At 47.4% G+C, this 25,094-nt stretch overlaps 2 protein-coding genes across 3 annotated transcripts in view; one reads left to right on the top strand and one right to left on the bottom strand.

The window, feature by feature from the left end:
• AFAP1 (actin filament associated protein 1) overlaps positions 1–24,127 on the bottom strand; it is a 192,549-nt gene extending 168,422 nt beyond the window's left edge. For both annotated transcript variants that reach the window (XM_025385958.1, XM_025385961.1), the window contains exon 1: positions 23,926–24,127. The gene's annotated coding sequence lies outside the window, so the exon portion shown is untranslated. The remainder of the gene's footprint in view (positions 1–23,925) is intronic.
• On the top strand, positions 23,415–24,320 carry LOC112625214 (translation initiation factor IF-2). The gene is given in 3 exon segments (XM_025386436.1): positions 23,415–23,589; positions 23,592–23,827; positions 23,829–24,320. Coding segments are annotated over 3 exon segments (903 nt in total).
• Positions 24,321–25,094: the final 774 nt, after the last annotated feature.

Below are 25,094 nucleotides of genomic sequence, written 5' to 3'. Positions count from 1 at the left end.
CCAGCTACTTGGGAGGCTGAGGCAGGAGAATGACGTGAACTGGGAGGCGGAGCTTGCAGTGAGCCGAGATCACGCCACTGCACTCCAGCCTGGGCGACAGAGCGAGACTCCGTCTCAAAAAAAAAAAAAAAGAAAAAGAAAAAGAAACCAGGAGCACCTTGAAATGGGCAATGTGCTTTGGGTAGGAGACCTACAATTTCCCCAAAGAAACCACGGCACAAAAGTGACCCACATAGGAGGTACCAACGGCTGTAAATACTTGGTGGCAAAAACTGATGTCATATCTTCCGTACAGGAGACACACACCCAAATAAAACTTGCCAAAATAGCAGAGAAAAAAAATACAGCAAACATCCAGTGCCATTCTGTTACAGAAATATTTATATCCCAAAGCCAGGGACCTCTCTGGAACACTGCCTTTATTTCCACGTTTCATGGAAGATGTTTGAGTGCACTCACGTGTGTCTCAACAAACTTCCAGCCCCTGCTCTAAACCCTGTGGCTCCTCAGCAAAACCCAAAAACAAGTATCAGTTTTCCTTCCAAATGGGAAATTTCCTGACCTAGCGAAACCAGCATCAAATCCACTTACTATGAGATAGCTGATTACAGGCAAAGCCCTCTAGTCCCAGGATGACGCCCCTCCTGCAGGAGCAGGAAGGATGGGCATAGCACTGGCCTGCCAGACCACATCTCCAGGCAGTTTGAAACCATGGCTGCTCAGGTGAGCCATGAGAAAAATCAAAACCAAGTATCTCTGAAAAGTGTACATGTCAAGAACCAGACCTCGGACCAGACTCAGCAGAAATGGATGTTGCAAGGTTTGTTCAGAGACCTCCTCTCCATGCCCCCTCTCCCCAGGACCTCCCTCCTTGCACTAGGGGCCCAAGGCCAATGGACCGCTCCCTTTACCTCTAGCCCAGTGCATTTTCAGGAACAGCTCCCGGACTGTACCAGACCCTGAAATGTATTCACTGAATGTACTTTTTCTCAAAATGATCGTAAATCACCTAACTATAACAACAATTGTTTTAAAAGCGTTCTCTCTCTCTCTCTCAGGAATCGTGCCATGAGTCTGAGCAAGCAGCTTTGCTTCTCTCTACTGCAATTCTATCATTTGCACAATGTTAACAATTACTGTGTTCACCCATAGCATTGTTGTAAAAAGCCTTAAGACCCACTTCATGTAGCCTGCCTGGAGCACAGACCCTGTCACGTGGTAAATGCCCACTGAAGGTGAGTTATCTGTAGCTATTATGACCTAGCACTCTAGCGAACAAAAGGAGTCGATCAGGTCTCCTTGTATCACCATGAAAGGATGTCCATGTAGACTGTGCAGTGGGAGTGCGAGGACTCAATGTTTATCAGGTACTATTTTGTTTTTTACAAAGTGTACATATATATTTGTAGGTACACTGGAGAAGATCTGGAAGGAAATACACCCAGTGTTAATCGTGACTACCCCAAAGACACATTCATCCAAACACACAACAGAAAAACACTCTCTTTCTGTCTTCCATGTCATTTGAACTATTTTCATTTCTTTTTTTTTTTTTTGAGATAGAGTCTCACTCTGTCGCCCAGGCTGGAGTACAGCGGCACGATCTCGGCTCACTGCAAGCTCCGCCTCCCGGGTTCTCACCATTCTCCTGCCCCAGCCTCCCCAGTAGCTGGGACTACGGGCGTCTGCCACCACACCCGGCTAACTTTTTGTATTTTTAGTAGAGACAGGTTTTCACGGTGTTAGCCAGGTTGGTCTCGATCTCCTGATCTTGTGATCTGCCGATCTCGGCCTCCCCATTTGAACTGTTTTCAATGAGCATCTATGGCTTTTGTAAAGTTTTTGAAAGGAATTTATTGCAGTTTTTCTGGAGAAACAAGCAGGAGCATGAAGAAGGTGGAAACAGAAGGTAAAATGGAATGGGCCTCAGAGTCCAGGCCAGGCTCAGCATGTACACAAACCACGCACCTCTCACTACAACTCAACACGAGCTCTCTCTTCTCTGGGTCCAATGGCCCAAGACTTAGAGATACAATGTTTATTGTGATCACATCAATCACAGCTAGGAGCTTGGAACCACCCTTCCAAACTCCTCTGGTTCTGTGCACCTGCCGGGGGCTGTTAGCTTTCCTCCTGTGTCTCTGACTGGACTGTAATCCCCTAGTGGGGAAATGCACCCTGACACTTAGCCATCATGCCCACAACACTCAGCACCGCATAGAGACCAGGGCAGTGATGCCCACTCGGACTGTCATTCTACTTATAAAGCAAAGGAACAGGGGACAGGTGGGACTTGTCTTTGGTAACTCACCAGCTGTTGCTTGAACCAGAACAAAGCCAGGTCTCCTGATGCCCAGAAAAGAGCTAGTGCCTGTCCCACTAGAAATGTAGTGAAAATGTTTTGCTTGCTGTGAAAAGATGAACTACTGGAGAAGATGGGTGCAACTTCTCGTGGAGCCGCTCAGCCCAGATCACCAGGAAACAGGGCTGCCGGATGAGACACTAAGCCCGTCCCCCGGAAAGGGAATCTGGCTGGGCAGTGGAGGGAAATTCACACAGGTTACCCTGGCCCAACGGCAGCAACAACATGAACAAAACAAAAAATACCTGACTGGAAAGCCGTAGCCTGGCTAGCAGATTCGAAACAGAGCCACAATCCTAGCAGCACGCATCACTGCAACACAGAGCTTCAGTCAGTGTGCACACACTTTAAGTAGAAATGTAAAATGTCCATGTTTTTGGAACAAGGGGGCTATCTGTGTGTGTGTGTGATGTGCTGTTTTATATGGCTGAATGAAACCTGTGTTTTCATTAAACAGGTCCCAAACAAACATTTAGTAGAATCTAAGAAATGACATTTCTGAGCTGATTGAGTTCTTATCAGAACATATGAATTTCCAGCCCTCAGTACTATAAACAAGCCATGTGCAAAAGAGCTTTGGGATTTTCTGTTTTATATCACTGAATGAAACCTGTGGATTTTTTATTCTTTTTTTTTTAATTTTTAAGTTCTGGGGTGGATGTGCAGGTTTGTTACATAGATAAATGTGTGCCATGGTGGTCTGCCGCACCTATCAACCCATCACCTAAGTATTGAGCCCAGCGTGCATTAGCTGTTTTTCCTAATGCTCTCCCTCCCCTCACCTCACCCCCAACAGGCCCCAGAGTGCATTGTTCCCCTCCCTGTGTCCATGTGTTCTCACTGTTCAGCTCCCACTTATGAAAGTTTGGTTTTCCGTTTCTGCCTTAGTTTGCTGAGGATAATGGCTTCCAGCTCCATCCAGGTCCCTGCAAAGGACATGATCGTGTTCCTTTTGACGGCTGCATAGTATTCCACGGTGTATATGTACCACATTTTCTTTATCCAGTCTATCATTGACGGGCATTTGCGTTGATTCCCTGTCTTTGCTACTGTGAATAGTGCTGCAATGAACATACACATGCATGTATCTTTGTAACGTAATGACTTATGTTTCTTTGGGTATATACCTGGTAATGGGATTGTTGAGTCAAATGGTATTTCTGGTTCTAGATCTTTGAGGAATCGCCACACTCTCTTCCACAATGGTTGAACTAACTTACATTCCCATCAACAGTATTTGAATTTGGCTATTTTGAATTGAATGGTGTTAATCCCTAGATCATTAATATATTGATATACGCACACAATTCATATTCAACCCATATACTCTATTTGGAAAGTTTAACAATATCCAAATTATTATGTGCAAACTTTCTGGATAAAATTTGTAACTTGTAATGCAAAGGACCATATTTGGGGTCGTCTTCTGGTGACGACTAAACCTAGTGGCCTTACGGGCAGTGTTTAATGCTATAACTGTAATAAATGAAAGAAGGAAAGATTATTATCAAGGAAGAGAGCTAACTGCTAAACTACACTTGCTTCCCCAAACAATCTTCAAAGTCATACGCAAAATATCATTAACTAAACACAAAAGACATTCGCAAGGTCAAAGGGTTACTAACAAAGCTACCAACCTTTCTCTTACCAAAGAAACTGCAATTCCCTAAAAGACAAATAGCCTGGACTTCTCTCTTAGAATCTCTATTTTGAAAGGTTTGAAAAGTCGAAAGATAATTTAGATATGTTTGAGATTAAAAAACAGAAATGTGTATTGTTTCATAATCTACACTGTGTTTACAGGTCTGTCCTAGACTCTCAAGAAAAAAATTCTCTAAATCTGAAAAGTATCTTCTACAGAAAAGGTTTATAGTCTAGGAGAGGGATTAAATAGTGCATAATTACAGTATTAACTTATCAAAAGCTAAATATATAAAATATTATATTTTTTGTAGGTATACCTATATATCCATAAATATATATATACATTTTTTTTTTACACCACTTTGCCTCCAAAGAAAATGCATTTTGAAATTAGAAGGCTAAATTCAGGTCCTGAGTGAACCACACATCCCATGAGACCAGGCAGATCACCTATCTAATCTCTCTCATCTTCAGTTTCCTACCCTATAAAATGAGAGCAAAACTTTTTTCTTTTTTTTTTCTTTTTGAGATGGAGTCTTGCTCTGTTGCCCAGGGTAGAGTGCAGTGGTGCACTCTCGGCTCACTGCAGCCTCTGCCTCCCGGGTTCCAGCAATTCTCCTGCCTCAGCCTCCTGGGTAGCTGGGATTGTAGGTGTGTGCCACCACGCCCGGCTAACTTTTGTATTTTCAGCAGAGACAGGGGTTTCACCATGTTGGCCAGGCTGATCTCAAACTCCTGATCTTAGGTGATCTGCCCGCCTCGGCCTCTTAGAGCGCTGGCATTACAGGCATGAGCCACTGCACCTGATCACTTTTTTTTAACCTATCTATAAGATTGACAAACAAAACATCTGAGAAGAAACTATTGGCAAGGAAATAGAAATAGGCGCCCTTACACACTGACAGTGAGACAATGGTATGGCCCTAACGGAAGGGAATCCAGCAACACCCATCAACATTTAAAATGCGCAGAACCCTGGATCCCACAATTCCATTTCTAGCAATGCATCCTATGAACATATCCACGCAAACATGCAAGAATTATGTACAACTCAGCATTGATTAATCCAAACGGTTGGGAACAACCTAAATACTTACCAGTGGGGAACTGGTGGAGAAGAGTATTTATTTTACGCCAACATCTGTGTTTTTAAAAAGAAGACACATAGGCTGGGCGCAGTGGCTCACGCCTGTAATCCCAGCACTTTGAGAGGCTGAGGCAGGTGGATCACGAGGCCAGGATATCGAGACCATCCTGGCCAACATGGTGAAATCCCGTCTCTACCAAAAATATAAAAATTATCTGGGCGTGGTGGCGCATGCCTGTAGTCCCAGCTACTCGGGAGGTTGAGGCAGGAGAATCGCTTGAACCCGGGAGGCGGAGGTTGCAGTGAGCTGAGATGACACCAGCCTGGTGACAGAGCAAGACTCCGTCTTGGGAAAAAAAAAAAAAAAACTGGCAACAGTGGTCACAGGGCAGTGATGGGAGTAAGACTGCCTTTCACTCTCCAGGACCTTTTGAATGTCACTCATATAACATATTCAAAATATATGACTACAGCAAATATTTTCAAAGTAACTATGAAAAACTGGGGGAATAATAACATCTAACACACAGGACTGCTGCATAATTAAAGGATGAAAAACATTAAGCACTATCAGAGTTCAAAGGAAGAAAGATTAATTCTAGCTTGGATGTCAGAGCGGGGATCATGTAAAGGAAGTGAGTATTTCAAGTCTTGAAGGATGGAGAAGATTTAAAGAGGCAGAAATGTGGAGATGATGTCCCAGATGGAGATAAGAATATAGGCGAAGAAGATGAAGAGATGAGAAGGTCCAAATTCTAAGTGCAGCTCTCAGGTTGGGCTTCAGAACAGGGCTTAGGCAACAAGCTGGAGTGCAAGGCTGATGGCGGGAATGGAAACACTGAAACCCAAACTTGCATATCACGCCCTGATCATGAGTCTTGAATGCCAAGCCAGGGAACCCGTCCTTGATCTTAACAATGAAAAATCACTGGGCCGGTGCGGCGGTTCATGCCTGTAATCCCAGTGCTTTCAGAGGCTGAGGCGAGAGGACTGCTTGAGGCCAGGAGTTTGAAACTACTCTGGACAACACAGCAAGACCCTGTCCTTACAAAAAATTTTAAAATTAGCTAGGCAGGGTAGCACACCTGTAGTCCCAGCTACTCAGGAGGCTGAGGCGGGAAGATCACTTGAGCCCAGGAATTTAGGGTTACCGTGAGCTGTGATGGCACGCCTGCATTCCAGCCTGAGCAACAGAGCAAGGGCATGTCTCAAAAATCAAATAAAATGAAATAAAATCAGTAAAGGTTTGTATAGACATGAAGTATAAAATCATACCATATATGATTTAATCCAGATATATAATATAAATTAGAGGGGGAAAAGAGAAATTAGGAAGCTATTATAAGAAGACAAGACTCAACTGATACATGAGCAAAGACTCTGGGCTCACAGTGCTATCTTTATATAAAAGAATGGACTACCACATTAATTTTCATGGCATCACCAACTTAAATACAGGCTATAGTATTCTGGAACCAACTCTGTATCAGTCAGCTCACATGTCCATAATACCATAGGCAAATAACATAAAAAATACCATAGGCTGTGTGATTTAAACATTAGTTTCTTTCTCACAGCTCTGGAGGCTAGAAGTCTAAGATCAAGGTGTCGGCCAACTCAGTTCTGGGACAGGGACCTCTTCCTGGCTTGAAGGCAGCCACCTTTCTTCTTGTTTCCTCACACCAGGGCAGTAGGAGCTCTGTGCTTTCCCCTCTTCTTTTCTTTCTTTCTTTTTTTTTTTTTTTTTTTTTTTTTTGAGACAGAGCCTCCCTCTGTCACCAGGCTGGAGTGCAGGGGCACAATCTCGGCTCACTGCAACCTCTGACTCCCTGGTTCAAGCAACTCTCCTGCCTCAGCCTCCCGAGTAGCTGAGATTACAGGCACGTGCTACCAGCCCAACTAATTTTTGTATTTTTAGTAGAAACAGGGTTTCAGGATGGTCTCAATCTCCTGACCTCGTGATCTGCCCACCTCAGCCTCCCAAAGTGCTGGGATTACAGGTGTGAGCCACCACACCCAGCCTGGTTTCTCTTCTTCTAAGGGCACTAATCCTGTCAGACCAGGGCCCATGCCCATGACCTCATCTAACCCTAATTACCTCCCAAAGGTCCTACCCCCTAATACCATCACACTGGCAGTTAGGGCTCCAGTACAAGAATCTGGGGGAGACATAAACATTCAGTTTATAACAATGTCTTTTCAATTCTGTTGAAAAAAACAACCAAATGAGTAGGAGAAGACGTACCTTGTATGTAAACAGGTCAGTATTTTTTATATTTCTGCTAACACATTAAGGTCAATTTAAAATGTCTGATAAGAAGAGTCAGAAGCAGAGATAAATGAAAGTTAGTTACTCTGCATTTTAGGCCCACATTGAGCTGTCTTTCAATGACCTTGTGGCAGAAAGAACGCTGCTTTCTATTCCTGGTTTTGCCACCAAAAAAGCTGGAACATTTCCCTGTATTTCCGTTTATCTCTAAAATCACTGGGCTGACCCTTCCATTCACAAATTCCACAGACAACTTCCTACCAACAGAGGCTACACAAATAAACTACACTGACGAGGGGGAAAGCTAACACTAGCAAACAATGAGATGCACACAAGACAAGACGTATAGAGAACTGGATCAACCCCAAACTGGTGAACGATGAGCCGGCGGTGGATGGACAGAGAGGCAATGGCGCCGAAATAGTATTGTTGAAGATTTCCTACTTTAAATCTTCAAGATAAATGGCCCAATTGTTTATATTCATTCTGATTAAATGTGAACGTGAAAACTTCCTCCAGGGGACACAGACATCTAAAAAGTTCCCAATTTGTCGTTTGATATTTTTACTGACAAGAAAAATGAAGGACTGAATATACAAACAGACCATGCGTGATCATATGTATAAAGACAGACCTCAGACCACAACCGGTAGCTGCCCACCCAGGAAACCAATCCCCTATCTACAGTCAACAGCCAGGAGGCCAGCCAGGCTAGCACATCAGACCGGAAGCCAGACTGCTCTCTCTCCACAACCCAGAAACTAAACCACAACTCTGCCCCACGTGGCCAGGACTTGACTCAAAACTAACAGCCACCCTAATTTTGGCACCTGTTTCCCAGTTAGGATCATTCAGAGAAAGCCAAACACGCCCCTAACCAATCACATAGGACACCCCGCTTCTGTACAGCCGCCTCCAGCCCCCACAACAGCCTCCAACGGGAGCTGTTCTTTTCCATCCTGAAGCTTCCCCGCTCCTCATCCACCACTCACTTGTACGTGAGTCTCTGCCACACGCAAGTGACGGCACCCACTCCTTTGCCACAGTAGCTCTGAGAAAGTCGCCTCTGCCTGTTCTCATGTGGGCGGTCTTCCTTTATTTCCCCCAAACAGTAAGTCTTAAATGAGGGGCTTCTCTCTATATGGCCAAGCTATACAATTCAGAAGCCCAGCATGGCAGATTCCAAGCCTGGAAAGACCATACACCCCTCAGGTCCTCTTTCCACAAAACACAGCTTCCTGAGTTCTTCAGTCCCTCCCCACCAACCAGGGAAGGAACCACATGTAATGGAAAGATCAAGGGCCTTGAAGTCAAACTTCTGAGTTCATTAAGTACTTCATCTTTCCACTTAAGAAATTACGTGCCCTTGGCCAGGAATGGTGGCTCACGTCTGTAATCCCAGCACTTTGGGAGGCCAAGTCGGGTGGATCACCTGAGGTTGGGAGTTCAAGACCAGCCTGACCAACATCAAAAAACCCTGTCCCTACTAAAAATACAAAATTATCCGGGTGTGGTGACGCATGCCTGTCATCCCAGCTACTCGGGAGGCTGAGGCAGGAGAATCGCTTGAACCTGGGAAGCAGAGGTTGTGGTGAGCCGAGATCGCGCCACTGCACTCCAGCCTGGGCAACAAGAGCGCAACTCTGCCTCAAAAAAAGAAAAAAAAAAGAAAAGAAAAGAAAAGAAATGACATGACCTTGAACAATTTTCTTAACTTCTCTAAACCTCTATCTTCAGCTTCAACAAAATAATTTTACCTCCAAGATTGCATTAAATGGAATCCCATATGTAAAACAGTTGACAAATATTAGGGGCCCAACAGCTGTGCGCTGCTACTGCCGCCCCACTTTACCCCAAGGGAGAAGTGCAAGATGTCCAGAAAAAGCCTGTTGATCCCTACACCTCAGCATCCTGTGTTCACACAAGGCGCAGTGGCATCCAGACTTAGCGGGGTCACCCAAATACAAGACATGTTTTGATTTTTCAACTTAGGTACACATGGCTTCTAACGTTCACCATATATGATCCATAATTTAGAAGAGATTTTCCTGCACTACCCCGTGGTTCTATTTTAGCAGACTTAGATGTGCCATAATAGCTCACTCTCTTAAGCCCTCTTCAGTATCAAAAACAAAACTTTAACCTGTAACACAGTTATCAGCCGTGAAAGTGGAAAAGGTACCTATGAGTCAAAACGACCCTCTGCCCCGCCCCGCCCTGCCCTACAAAAAGCGGTTCAGGAGTATTTTTGGGCTGCTTATGAGAATGCTGTCTGTATTCCCAGGGACAGACAAACGCCTACCCTGGTTAGAAGCTGCGCTGCTCAGCCTCCAGGGTAGAAAGCTCCCCACACCCTCTACCCAAGGAGAAGAGAAGCAAATGCTCCAGGACGTGGACTGTTTAGTGTGGTTTCTGCAGTCCAGGTCACCGCCATGGGTGAAGCTCTTCCTTCCTTCTTTTTTTTTTGTTTTTTTTGTTTGTTTGTTTGTTTGTTTTTGAGACGGAGTCTCGCTCTGTGGCCCAGGCTGGAGTGCAGTGGCCGGATCTCAGCTCACTGCAAGCTCTGCCTCCTGGGTTTACGCCATTCTCCTGCCTCAGCCTCCCGAGTAGCTGGGACTACAGGTGCCCGCCACCTCGCCCGGCTAGTTTTTTGTATTTTTTTTAGTAGAGACGGGGTTTCACCGTGTTAGCCAGGATGGTCTCGATCTCCTGACCTCGTGATCCGCCCGTCTCGGCCTCCCAAAGTGCTGAGATTACAGGCTTGAGCCACCGCGCCCGGCCTCTTCCTTCCTTCTTTTCCACCCAACTGGCCAAGGTCCTACGGCTGCTGTAGGGCCTCTTCCCTAGGATGAGTCAGCCCAGCCATTCCCCTTCCCCTTCCTTCCTTTTCTTTTTTTTGAGACGGAGTCTCGCTCTGTCACCTAGGCTGGAGTGCCGTGGTGTAATCTTAGCTCACTGCCACCTCCGCCTTCAGGGTTCAAGCAATTCTCCTGCCTCAGTCCCCCAAGTACCTGGGATTACAGGCGCCCGCCACCACGCCCAGCTAATTTTTATATTTTTAATAGAGATGGAGTTTCAACTTGTTCACCAGGCTGCTCTCGAACTCTCGACCTCAGTTGATCCACCTGCCTCGGCCTCCCAAAGTGCTGGGATTACAGGCGTGAGCCACCGCGTCTGGCCCAGTCAGCCCAGCCATCCTGACTTTTTGTTCTGGCAAAATTACTCTCTTCCACGTCTACCTTCCAAGTAGCTAAATCAGAGATCCGGCCTTGGGGCAGGCTTGAAGAATCCCTGTTTTAGTCCTCAAGAGGTCCTACCAGGGTCTGGGACAATTCCAAGGCTTGTGTTCTTAAAGAGGAAAGAAACCTCACATACACGGCTCTCGCAGAGCTCAGGCGAGCCCGTATCAGAGGCAAGGCTTGGGAGGCGACCCTAAGGTTTGGGTGTGCCGTCTATGATAACAGCTAAGAGATCGGAAGCCAGCAGTCTGGGTTCAAACCTCAATTCCAACAGCACTGGCTGTGTGATGTTAGACGACATCCCCAGCCTCTTTGTGGTTCAGTTTCCTCACTGTAAAAGGGCCACAATAATAGAGCTGCTCTAAAAATTAAGTGAATTAGTGCATATAAGGTATTCAGAACAATGCTTGGCACATGGAGGAGTTCAACAGACATGTATTGAACAGAGTAACTTAGCAATTAGTAAATATACTCATGCAGGCCAGGCGCGGTGGCTCACGCCTGTAATTCCAAAACTTTGGGAGGCCGAGGCGAGAGGACCACTTGAGCCCAGGAGTTTGAGACCAGTGTGGGCAACACAGCAATATTCCATCTCTAAAAACGTGTTTGTGTAACATATAGGTATATATACACTCATATATTCACTGTGTATTTATAATATACAAAATAGCTGGAATACAGACTTAACTATTCACAATGGTTACTTCTAGAGAAGGGGGAATGCAAATTTCAGCTTTTTACCCCACACATATATTCTTGTATCATCTGAAATATTTAAGCAAATTGTAGGTATATATTTGCCCCAAAACACATAGCAGAACAAAGTGGTTTTGATTCAAAAATCTCCAAATCATGATGGAATTGTCCTGTGAAAGTTAGAGAGATGAAAAGTCTCCCTCCAGCCCAAATGCTCTTTCATATGACCCATATTACACACAGCAATGCAGACGCCCCAATCCTTTCCCCACCGTCGTAAGAATTTTTCAGTGAACTGTATCCCCCTTTCCAAACTAGATGATAGTTAGAGTTACCAGGCAAGAACGTGGATCCAGCTCTGCTTTTTCAAAGCCCAATGTTCCTCCCATAACAGCAATGCATTCTTCAACCGGTCCACTGCCCCCAACACCTGAGCTCTCTGTTGCACACAACTCAACGTGGCCTGGGAGAAAACAGGTGCAAATTTCACTCACTCAGTAACAACACATCCGCCTGATTCCTCTGCTGGGCTAGTTCTCAAGTCATCTTGTTCTAAGCTTTCATTCGGCTCTACCACACGTACCTAGGCTGGGGAAAATACTTTACCAGGTTTCTTTTTTTTTGAGACAGAGTTTCACTCTGTAGCCCAGGCTGGAGTGCAGTGACACAATCTCGGCTCACTGGAACCTCCGCCTCCCAGGTTCAAGCGATTCTCCTGCTTCGGCCTCCCAAGTAGCTGGGACTACAGGCGCACCACCACACCCAGCTAATTTTTGTACTTTTAGTAAAGATGGGGTTTCACCATGTTGGCCAGGCTGGTCTCAAATTCCTGACCTCGTGATCCGCCTGCCTCGGCCTCCCAAAGTGCTGAGATTACAGGCATGAGTCACTGCGCCAGGCCTACTTTACCAGTTTTATTCCTGAATGAAACCTGTTATTACTATCAATAATGTCAATCAGTGCCATTTCATTCACCGTATCACACACACGTACAAAACACTTCATACTCGCTCCACCTGTCTGCTCTTCTGCAATGGCCGCAGTGTTCCCCATCTTACATGAGAGGCACAGACAAAGACAATGACTTCTCCAAGGTTCTGTAATTCACAATCAGTGGCAGAACCAACATGCCCTACCAGGTCTGGCCAAGGCCTGTGTTTCAGCCACACCACCTGGTTGCTGCCCCTAAGGCTCAATGGGCAAGTGACAGATCACTCCGATGGCAGAGGCTTCAGAAATGCCCTCCGCCATGGTACAATGGGTGGTTCGCTCTCAGGAGGGGAGGCAGGGGTGGGAATCAGCACACAGTTCTGCTAGGTCTCTCATGCAGGGCACAGACTATATATTTTGTGCCTTGCTTTGCAGGTGAACTGTCTCCTACCCCCTGTACAACAGCTTTCTTTGTCCTCTCCACATAAAAGTACAACTGAGTTCCTCAGAGGCAGGCAGTGATCACTGCCCTGTGCCACACCTGACTGATGTCCAAACAGGAGGACACACAGGCTCTTCTCTTATGGCCCGGGCTGCCCCCATCTGCTAAGCATCGAAAACTACACACAGGATTTGCAGAACATGAATGGCATGGAGGTGACTGCTTTATCTCTGTTGAAAACTTACTGCAGTGTCCTAAAAAAGGGAATTCAGGAAAAGCTGAACATTTGAGGCTGGCTGGCTGTCATCTTCAGCCGCTGAGAAAGCCTCAGCTGCTCGGTTCCACTGTGGAAATCCAACTCCTCCCTCAAAGTCCAACTCAAGTACACCTCCTCTGCGGTGCCTGCCCCTTCCTCCCTTTCACAAGCACGTGCTCCCTCTGCAGTCCCAGAGCATCCTGTCGCCACCTCTGGAGCCACACTGTCCCAGCCTACAGCCAGCTCAGTGCACAGCTGCCTCTCGCTGTGTGTACCTGCAGGCCCCACCTGGGCTGGAAGGCTGCCTCCTTCTCCTCCACACAGAGGCAGCACTTAGGAACTACTGAATGAGGGAGGGAGTGGATGAGGAAGATCAGCCAAGGGCCACAGGGAGTGGCGGGCAGCTCCCAGCAGGAACAGCCCCTGCCCTGCCAATCCAGAGGTGCTGGCTGTGTTCTCAGCAGGGCAGCTAAAAGCTCCGTTATAACAGCTCTAGGCCACAACGGTCAACTTGGTGTCAGGCCCTAGAGACACCAAAAATCCTAACAAATAAAGAGGCCGCGTATGCAGCATGCTGGTTAAAAGCACAGGCTTCGGAGTGAGAGCTTCAATTCCACTTATTATGTGACCTTGAGCAAGTTACTCAATGCATCAGTCTCATTTTGTCACCGGCAAAATGAGGACATTATCTGCCACACAGTGTTGCTGAAAAAGTAAGAGAGGTGACAGACGCAAAGTGCTTGGCACTTACTCTTACTGGTTTATTACAAAGAAGAGAACACAGGAACAGCCAAATGCAAGAGACGCAGAGGGCACACCACGGGGCAGAGAGGTCGGGGCTCCCATGCTGTCCCTGGAAGTGCCACCTCCCCAGCACCAAATGAGTTCACCAAACCAGAAGCTTTCCAAACCCAGTATTTAGAGGGTTTTATGGAGTTTTCATAACATAGACATGATTAAGTCATTGGCCACCCGTGACTAGCTCAGTCTCCAGCCTGTCTCGTCTCCCCTCCCAGAGGTAGGGGTGAGGCTGATATGTCCAACTCTTTACTCATGACTCATCTTTCTGGCAACCAGCCCTAATCCTGAACCTGTCTAGGGGCCCGAAGCCACCTGTCATCTCATCATCATACAAAAGACACTCCTATCACCCCAGAGATTCCAAAAGACTTAGAAGCTCTTGTGTCAGGTATTGAAACCTAAGACCAAATCTTGTAACCAATGATGTTCCTATCACTCAGGAAATTACAAGGGTTTTAGAAGCTCTGGGCCAAAAACCAGGAAGAATACTAAATACATACACTATTGTACTATGTAGCCCACTATCACAATAATTTTTTTTGAGACAGAGTCTACCTCTGTTGCCCAGGTTGGAGTGCAGTGGTGCCATCTCAGCTCACTGCAACCTCCACCTCGCAGGTTCAAGCAATCCTTGTGCCTCACCCTCCTGAGTAGCTGGGACTACAGGTGTGCAACACTACAACTGACTAATTTTTGTATTTTTTAGTAGAGACGGGGTTTCACTGTGTTGGCCAGGCTGGCCTTCAACTCCTGGCCTCAAGTGATCTGCCCGCCTCGGCCTCCAAAAATCTGGGATAAGTCACGAGCCACTATGCCTGGCCTCACTATCACAATAATTATACTGAGAGGATGGGGGAGAAAAACGTGGGCAACAGGAGGAGGGGGGAGGGTAAGCAACCTGAATCCTTGTCTTCCACAGTAGGACATCTCCCTGTCTTTCACACAATCTAGAAGAACGAGCTAAAACATAAACATAGTAACCTCCAAGGAGCAGGGATCAGGGTGGAGAAGGGTAAGGTAGGGGATTGCTGGGTTTTGTCCTAAGCCTTGTTAATTTCTGACTCTTGGAGCTGTATGCCTGTACACCTTTGCTAAAAATGAGTATTTACCTGTAATCCCAGCACTTTGGGAAGCCAAGGTGGGCGGATCACGAGGTCAGGAGATTGAGAGCATCCTGGCTAACACGGTGAAACCCCATCTCTACTAAAAATACAAAATATTAGCCGGCCGTGGTGGTGGGCACCTGTAGTCCCAGCTACTCAGGAGGCTGAGGCAGAAGAATGGTGTGCACCCGGGAGGCAGAGCTTGCAGTGAGCCGAGACCACGCCACTGCACTCCAGCCTGGGCGACAGAGTGAGACTCCGTCTCAAAAAAAAAAAAATGACTATTTAATTTTTAAACAAAATCTGATACTTGACCAACAACAATAGTATATTAAGTGATATGGTTTTTTGTTTTTTTTTTTTGTTTGAGAGAGGGTCTTGCTCTGTTGCCCAGGCTAGAGTGCCGTGGTGTAATTCTAACCTACTACAGCCTCAAATTATTGGGATCAGGTGATCAACCTCCCAAGCAGCTAGAACCACAGGTGTGCACCACCACGCCCAGCATTTTTTTTTTTTTTGGTAGAGGTGGAGGTCTCGCTATGTTGCTGGTCTTAAACTCCTGACCTCAGTGGATCCTACTGCCTCAGCCTCCCTAGGTGCTGGGATTACAGGTGTGAGCCACCACACCACGCCCAAGTGGTGTATTCTAAAATTTTTTTGGAATCCAACCACTTTGAAAACGTATGGAGAGCTATAAATCATCTCCCCATAAACACACCTGGATGCATATACACAAAATTGTTGCACAGGGTTTTGGGGACTTCACAAATTTCTGAAAGCCAGGTTAAACACCTTAGGGTTATAGATTCTGGTTTCTTTTTTTTTTTTTTTTTGAGACAGAGTCTCGCTTTCTCATCCAGGCTGGAGTGCAGTGGCGTGATATCAGCTCACTGCAAGCTCCGCCTCCCGGGTTCATGCCCTTCTCCTGCCTCAGCCTCCTGAGTAGCTGGGACTACAGGCGCCCGCCACCATGCCCAGCTAATTTTTTGTATTTTTAGTAGAGGCAGGGTTTCACCATAGCCAGGATGGTCTCAATCTCCTGACCTCGTGATCTGCCCTCCTCGGCCTCCCAAAGTCTGGGATTACAGGCGTGAGCCACCGCACCTGGCCCTAGATTCTGGTTTATTAAAGGAAATATATTTCAAGTCAGAGCTTGTCATTTATTGCACAGGAAAATAAAAACTTTGTTAAAAAAAATCAAAAACACCCACATGATAAAATGAGGTCCTGCTTGGTTTTAAACTACTTGGTGACCACCATCAGTTGTTTCCTCGACCACGGGATGCACCTAATTCCTAACTATGAATAAAGGTACAAACACTGTTTATTGGGCTTTTGGCTTCAGCCTTGAAACAATCAGATTCTCTCAAACTCAGGAATGTGAATTGCTGTTGGGTTGATGCAGCTGTTTCCATTCTAGAAATGGACCTGGAAACATGTACTTTTCACCCATGAAGAGTCCTTTGTGTAAAACTTGAAAAGGCAAGGTCCCAAATTCCCCACATGGGTGTTTCTTCCAGTAGAGGAATGACTCTAATGACTTCTTAGCAAAACTTACATAATCAGGGCAGGCCATCAAAATACTCCAAAACACAAAGTTTAGCTCCGTTTCTGACAGACCTGTCTCCACTGCTTTCAATCTCACCAACAGCCTCACATCAAGTCAGAGGAACAGTTTTTTCACTTAAGAAGGATCTTCATGGCTGGGTGTGGTGGCTCACGCCTGTAATCCCAGCACTCTGGGAGGCCAAGGTGGGCGGATCACGAGGTCAGGAGTTTGTGACCAGCCTGGCCAACATAGTGAAACCCCGTCTCTACTAAAAATACAAAAATTAGCCAGGCTTGGTGGCACGTGCCTGTAGTCCCAGCTACTCAGGAGACTGAAGCAGGAGAATCACTTGAACCTGGGAGGTGGAGGCTGCAGTGAGCTGAGATCACGCCACTGCACTCCAGCCTGAGCAACAGTGTGAGACTCCATCTCAAAAAAATATTTTAAAAAGGGCATAGAACTTTCTCTGAGTGGAAAAAGAGAAATGCACACAGGGGAACTGGAGAGCCTGACCAGGTCCCTGGCCGAGCTAGCCCTGAGCTGATGGGACCACGTGCAAAGACTAGATAGAGGCCTCAGGAGCTGAGGGCAGCCCCCAACAGATGGCCAGCAAGGGAACAGACACCTCAGTCCTGCAACCACAAGGAACTATATTTGGCCAAAAGCACTTGGAAACAGTTCTACAGTGAGGAATGCAGCTCAGCCCACGTGGTGATTTTTGCCCAGTGACACCCACGTCAGACTTCTGCCCCACAGAACTGTGAGATGATACAATTTCAATTGGTTTAAGCCACTAAATTTGTGGAAATGTGGTAAAGCAGCAACAGAAATGAATACAGTGATTTACGTGGAAACCCCTAGAAGAGTGTCTGGCACGGTGTTGACACCTGACAAGCGTTTCCTGATTTCCTTACATCCCAAGGCAAGGCTGGCCACACTCCATCCAAAACAATAGATGATAGACTTGTTCTGACAAAACAGATTCAGTGAATTATAAATGGCCCAGAACACCCACAAATTTCAGGTTTCAGGTAAGTGACTGCCTTTCCTTTCACTTAGAAACCTCCCAACGCTCATCTTGCTGACAAACTCTAAGTACCAGGCAGGAGACTAAACACCAGACAAACCCAGTCCCAGATGCCCCGAGGGAGGCCGTCCCAGCACTCACTCCACTGCACTGAAATGATGTCCAGGTCAGTTTATCCCACTAGACCAAGAACTCCAGCTCTCCATGTGTGAGTCACCAGGGCTGCCTCTGCATCTCTGCTTCTAGGATGGTGCTTCTGCACTTCACAGGATATCTGTATCAATGTTTGTCAACACTATGTATGACAATGTAACTTAATATCTGCACAGAAAACATCAATTCTTTGAGGACCAGGGCCGGGTTTATTAGCCTTTGTAATCCCACTGCCACTGTCTGGGACATCAGAGGCACTCGGTAGAAGCTGGTGAAGATAAAGAAAAGGCGGAGGAGAGAGAGGAAAGTAGGACCAACACCGCAGACATAGATTCTGAGGTGGCTGGAGGAGAGGCAGGGCAGAGAAACTTCCTGGATGCTGGAATGGGGTTCACTGTGATACCTGCTGCTGGATTTAAAATGTCAAAGGTGATGCTTTGCTGACCTTGACCTCTGACTACCCTTTAGCTTTCCCAACCTCAAGACAGGGCACTTAGAAACTGCAATGTCTGGCCTGGCGCAGTGGCTCAAGCCTGTAATCCCAGTACTTTGGGAGGCCAAGACGGGCAGATCACGAGGTCAGGAGATCGAGACCATCCTGGCTAACACGGTGAAACCCCATCTCTACTTAAAAAAAAATACAAAAAACTAGCCGGGCGAGGTGGCGGGCGCCTGTAGTCCCAGCTACTCGGGAGGCTGAGGCAGGAGAATGGCGTGAACCCGGGAGGCGGAGCTTGCAGTGAGCTGAGATCCGGCCACTGCACTCCAGCCTGGGCAACAGAGTGAGACTCCGTCTCAAAAGAAAAAAGAAACTGCAATGTCAAGAAATTATGCTTCATTAAAGCATGGGAATGTTATTTACATGGATGTTCGTTACCTCATTTTTTTACATGGGAATGTAAATAATTGAAGAGATTGTTAAAGACGAAATCATGCACATTCAATAACTTTGTAAAATATTAATGATAACTGAAACACAAATTTTGATGTTCCCCAAAAATGCTAAAATATAAAACAATACTGGCCAATTAAAGATAGAAAACAATCCTAATGAAGCTCCCCAACAGACACATTAAAACTTCTCTGTACATTAAACATTTGGGATTTCAAAGGAAAACCCAGATTCATTCCATTAATAACAGCGTCTTTAAAAAAAAAAAAAAAAAAAAAAACTTAGGTAATACAATACTTCATTTAAAATTTACAAAATTCCATTACATTCATGATTTCATTTGATCCTCAAAACAATCTCCTGAGTTAGGCAGAACAGGTATTACTAACAACTAACTCCATTTTACAGGTAAGGGAACTGAAGTTCAGAAAGTACTTGGACTTAACAAAACTTTTAATAGGGCCACATATCGAAACCAAATCCTCTGCTCAAAAGAACTAGAGTAAGTTATCTTTTACATATTATTCATACTTACATCCTGTCAATATCCAAAAATGTTTTGAGGCAGCCTGCAATAATAGACACCTATCCAATAAAAACATTAAAATGAAAAATAGGGGAAAAAAAAAAAAAGCAGGTGACATGGGAGACAGAGGAAGGTAGATAGCAAAGACTGAGACTCACAATCTAAGAAAACTTCATCTCTGACCTTCCAGTTCCAGGGAGACAATACTAAAGGAAACAAGATGGTTTATAGACTCATAAGCTGACAAAAGAGAAGTCGCATCAGTTCTTAACTCTGAAACACTCCTAGCAGCCACAGCAAATCTCTAGGACACCACACCAATGGCATCAAAGCAAGAGTATACTTCAGTGACAGAGTGAATTAAGTTCCCTGTTTGGGGCCGGGCGCGGTGGCTCAAGCCTGTAATCCCAGCACTTTGGGAGGCCGAGGCGGGCGGATCACAAGGTCAGGAGATTGAGACCATCCTGGCTAACACGGTGAAACCCCGTCTCTACTAAAAACACAAAAAACTAGCCGGGCGAGGTGGCGGGCGCCTGTAGTCCCAGCTACTCGGGAGGCTGAGGCAGGAGAATGGCGTAAACCCAGGAGGCGGAGCTTGCAGTGAGCCGAGATCGCGCCATTGCACTCCAGCCTGGGGGACAGAGCAAGACTCCGTCTCAAAAAAAAAAAAAAAAAAAAAAGTTCCCTGTTTGGGACCCAGGCCAGGGCTAGAGAAAAGAACTCTGAAATGTAGAGTTCAAAAATACATCCTCTGTCGGCCACAGGCAGTGGCTCACGCCTGTAATCCCAGCACTCTGGAAGGCCGAGGCGGGTGGATCACGAAGTCAGGAGATGGAGACCATCCTGGCTAGCACAGTGAAACCCTGTTTCTACCAAAAATACAAAAAAGCAGGCGGGCGTGGTGGCAGGCGCCTGTAGTCCCAGCTGCTTGGGAGGCTGAGGCAGGAGACTGGTGTGAACCCAGGAGGCAGAGCTTGCAGTGAGCCGAGATCCTGCCACTGCACTCCAGCCTAGGTGACAGAGCGAGACTCCATCTCAAAAAAAAAAAAAAAAAAAAAAAAAAAAAATATATATATATATATATATATGCCCTCTGTCTTCTCCATACCCATGTGTCCCCTTCCGTGAGAGACATCCTTTCATTTAATCCACATAAATATCAAGCCTACTCTAAATGAAAAATACCTCGACACAGAAGCAGCACTAACTAGTTGTTTTATTAAAACATTAATAAAATCTAGAAAACCATAAAGAAAATCTGGTTGCGTTTTGAAGCCCTCTCCTAAGATCAGATTCCCCAAAAGAACAAAGTGCATGGAGCATATAACAAAGATCTTTTCCTAAATTAAGATAAGAATGCAAATCAAAATAAAGGCAAAATCCTACTGAGTGAAGCAAAAATTGTAATTCAGTAGCTCACAACTTGACCAAATGGCTATTTTTAATCCCTATAATCATCCAAATAACTAGGAATAGCAGAGAAAATTGTGTCTCCTTTCTACAGAGACACGTGGCTTTAAGAAACTCAAACACATCAAATTCCCACCTTACCAAACAGATAAATTGGAAAGGAGCTTAGTATTTTATTTTTAAATTATTTATTTACCTTTTTGTTTTTTAGAGAAAGGGTTTCACTCCATCACACAGACTGGCGTGCAGTGGCATGATTATAGCTCACTGCAGCCTCTAATCTTGGGCTCAAGTGATCCTCGCACCTCAGCCTCCCAAAGTGCTGGCATTACAGGTGTAAACCACAGCACCTGGCCTTACTATTTTAAAGAATTAATTACCATATTCCTTAGAATTGTAGCTCCTTTATAGGTCATTCAACATGTGATGCAATTTTTTACAAGCGGTATTTTTTTTTTTTTTTTTTTTTTTTAGATGGAGTCTCACTGTCGCCCAGGCTGGCATGCAGTGGTGCAATCTCGGCTCACAGCAACCTCCACCTCCCGGGTTCAGGTGATTCTCTTACCTCAGCCTCCTGAGTAGCTGGGACTACAGGCATGTGCCACCACACCCGGCTAATTTTTTGTATTTTTAGTGGAGACGGGGTTTCACCATGTTAGCCAGGATGGTCTCCATCTTCTAACCTCGTGATCTGCCTGTCTTGCCCTCCCAAAGTGTTGGGATTACAGGTGTGAGCCACCACACCCAGCCACAAGTGGTAATTTTCAACTATGCTTCAAACCATTACACAAAGCCAAGTACATCTACTCAAGGCACTCTCAAATTTCCATTTACTCCCATTTTACTCAACCAAATAAAATGTTAAATTGCAACATATTTCACATGACACTTCAAAGATCAACAAAATGCTCCTGAAAAGTTCTGAGCTCAACAACTCCATCAATGAGAAAAAAACAAACCAACTGGATATAGTGAAGATGCTGCACATAAAACACAATTGTGAAGAGTATGCAAGATATTGCCAAAAAGCTGCTTAAGGTTTCATCATAGATACTTGTCCTTAACTCTGAGATAAAGTATATATACTCATGTAACTAAACTTGTTTAAAAGGAAAAAATAGGGGAAGAAGAAAAAGAACTTCCACTTTAGAATCCACATTTTCAAAGGCCTCCATTATTTACACCATTGCCAGGAAGAGAATTCTTCTCTGCTATATTTGCTTGAAAGAATTAAAGGTATAGGGCAAAGATTCTTGGAAATTACGTAGTTTACGATCCTCAAAAGAGAGAAAAATGAAGCCCAGAAGAGAAGGCCTTCCAGGAAAATTCCAGAGCGGGAGGTAGACCCAGTACATTGTTTTTGTTCTGAGAGGAAGTCTCACTCTATGGCCCAGGCTGGAGTGCAGTGGAGCCATTTCACTCACTGCAACCTCTGCCTCCTGGGTTCAAGCTATTCTCCTGCCTCAGCCTCCTGAGTAGCTGCGATTACAGGCGCCCACCACCACGCCCGACTAATTTTTGTATTTTTAGTAGAGACCGGGTTTCACCATGTTGGCCAGGATGGTCTCGAACTCCTGACCTCAAGTGATCCGCCTGCCTAGACCTCCCAAAGTCCTGGGATTACAGGCGTGAGCCACCGCGCCCGGCCGACCTGGTAAGTTTTAATCAAGTACTCTGAACTATGCAACAAACACTAGGAAGTAATAGAAAAAAAAAAAATCTAAAAACCCTCTGGAGAGTCAAAGAATTGCAGATTTAAAATAGCATGAATACTTGGATTCATGGTATTGAAAAAGGACCTCGCATTTACCCGCATGTACAAATTGCCTGCCCACCTCTATCAGAGCATTTTTCAAGCTGTGCTACAGTTAACTATGTATTGCCCAAAGTCAATCTGTCCCTGCAGATCATAAGCTCTTAAAGACCAGAACTTCAGGAGAACAAGCAAAATTTCAGAGAGAAGGGAGCCACCTAAACAGAGTTCATAGCAATGCGTCCGCAGGAGCTGATGACTGGAGGTGGGCGGTAGCGTTGGGGTCTGGGACAGCGGAGGGCTGAGAAGGCAAAAGGGCCTGCATGACACGCTACAGGGCTAGGAGCCACAGCTGCGGTGATTAGTTCAGTTTTGTCTTGTATGCCTGTTACTTATACACCATCTCTTGTTCAGAAAGAACTTCAGGTTGAGTATTTGGACTCCTTGAGCCTTCTGCTGTTTGTCTCCGGGACGTTTAACACTCTTAAAAGGGGGAAAACTGTCCAGTTCGATTTTGCTTCCTGGGACATTACAGGTTTTTCAAAAGTTTGATGAAAGCATTCACTAAGGAGTGATTCCACTTTCTTTGGTGGCTGAGAAATACAGCGTCTGAGGGGCAGCATCAGGTCTTCCCATCAAGCTGAGGTCGGAGTCTCCCCACCCACGGACCTCACCCTCGCTCTCCCCTCATAAATCTGACCTCTAACTGTAACTGCCTTGGCCTCATTCCGTGGGTGTGGATACTCCTGCTTGAAACGCATTTTCCAGCCCGCCAAATTCTTGGGAGAGTTTCTTCCACTCTCCAGGCGCTGAGAGCTACAAAGTTCAATCTGGCTTTCCAGATTTTTTTTTTCTTCCCATTACTAACGGAAGAAATCAAGAGGCGCCGGGCAGAAGGGCCCTGCTCCCTCCAATCAGAGCCCAGCCCGGGGCCAGAGCAGGAAGCGCGGCGGTGGGACGCGCGGTGACAGCCCCTCGCCCCCCGGGACCCGCCGGCCAGGGCAGAGGTCGGTGCGGCCGCTGCGCGACAGCTCCGGGCCCGCGCCTCTCACTTCCTCCCGCCGGGCAAGTGAGAGGATAAATCACGGGGCGGGGGCAGTGCGCCCCCACCAACGGCGCCCGCAGCGCACGGACCCCCACTACACGCGCGTCCCAGGCGGGGTCGACCCAGACGAGCCACGGGGCGGCGCACAGCCCCACTAGCAGGGCGGCCAGGACCCACGCGCATGGGTCCACGCAGGGACCTATAGGTGACAAAACACTCAGGAAGCCGTCATGCGGGGACGGGAAAGAGCCCCCACCCAGAGTCACGGACCCCCTCGTCCGAGGGTCCGCGCAGTCCCCTCGGTGAGTCTGGCGAAGCAGTCTCGCTGCGAGGGAGGGCGGGGAGGGCGGCGGAGTCTCCCACTCGCGGTGATCCGGACCCCGCCCCACTAGTGGGTCCTCGCAGGGCCCCTCTGCTGCACACGGGGACCAGCCACGCCGCGGGGGACCGGGCAGAATCCAGCGCCCGGGTCCGTGCAATGCCCTCCGCGGCAGACGCGGGGAGACTGGGAGCAGTAGGGACCGGCCCCCACCCGCAAGGCGACCGGTACCCCCGCGCGGGCCCACGCGGCGTCGCAGCAGGCGCGAAGCCCCAGGTGCCACCCGAGGCCAAGACAAAGCCCAGGCGCACGGACCCCGGATCCCGACCCCGGACCCTGCGGAACCCAGCTCGGAGCCGCCACGCCCGGGGCAGAGACCCCCGCCCGGTCCGGAGACCCCGTCGCCCGTCGCGCCGTCTCACCTCAGGCCGCTGCCTCGCAGTGCTCGCTCCTCGCCGCTGCGCCTGGGCCGACTGGAGCGCAGCTGAGCAGCCGACAGAGCCGCGACAGCCTCAACAATGGAGCGCCGGGGCGGGGCCGCCGCCGCCGCTTCAGCCCGTGTTCCCCGCTCGGGATCCGGCTCGGATCACTGAGCTGCAGCCGGCGCGGGGCTGCGGCCGGTACACACACAGCGCAGGCGCACACGGCCCCGCCCGCCGCCTGCCGCCCCGCCCCCAGCTGAGCCGGGCGCCCAGGGCCCGCCCCCCGGCCAATGGGGAGCGAGCTGCGCGGAGTGGGCGGGGCCTGGGGGAACAAAGGGAGGTTGGGCGGGGCGGCGCTGGAACTGGGCGTGCGGGGTCCCGCGGGAGGACCATAGCCATGAGCTGGCCGGATCCTGGCCTCCTAGAAGACCCAGCTCAATGTCCACTTGGAGTCTGCTCTACAGGACGCTCTCATCTCAAGCCCAGAACTCAGGCTTTTAGGGCAGAGAGCGAGAGACAGGCTTGCTTTACAGAAAGGGAAACTGAGGTCCAAGGAATAGGATTGCCTGCTGCCCGAAGTCACGTAGTCGCATTCACTCGTTCACTTTGTCATTCAGCAAACATTTGGAAGTACGTATGGTGGGCATTAGGAGTGAAATAGGGCCGGGCGCGGTGGCTCGTGCCTGTAATCCCAGCACTTTGTGGGGCCGAGGCAGGCGGATCACTTGAGGCCAGGAATTGGAAATCAGCCTGGCCAACAAGATGAAACCCCGTCTCTACCAAAAATACAAAAGCTTAGCCGATCGTGGTGATGCGTACCTGTGGTCCCAGCTACTGGGGAGGCTGAGGCAGGAGAATCGTTTGAACCCGGGAGGTGGAGGTTGCAGTGAGCTGAGATCGTGCCACTGCATGCACTCCAGGCTGGGCAACAGAGTGAGACTCTATCTCCAAAAAAAAATTAATAGATGGGAAGTAGAAGCGAACTTAGGCCTTCCCTGAAGGAGCTCGGCCAAGGAGTACCTGAAATGTCTCTGCATCTCTTTAAGGTCTGATAAAGGAACCAGGAGCGAGCACTAATCACTTCCCTTTCCTGCCTCAGAGCTTTCGTGTGTTTGCTGTTCCCCGCCTGAAATGCCAAGTACCAATGGTATTTATTTATTTATTTATAG

The sequence above is a fragment of the Theropithecus gelada genome, chromosome 5 (assembly GCF_003255815.1).
Source record: "Theropithecus gelada isolate Dixy chromosome 5, Tgel_1.0, whole genome shotgun sequence".
Classification (NCBI taxonomy): domain Eukaryota; kingdom Metazoa; phylum Chordata; class Mammalia; order Primates; family Cercopithecidae; genus Theropithecus; species Theropithecus gelada.
The sequence above is the reverse complement of the archived record's forward strand: the minus strand, read 5'-3'. Positions and strand labels throughout refer to the sequence as shown.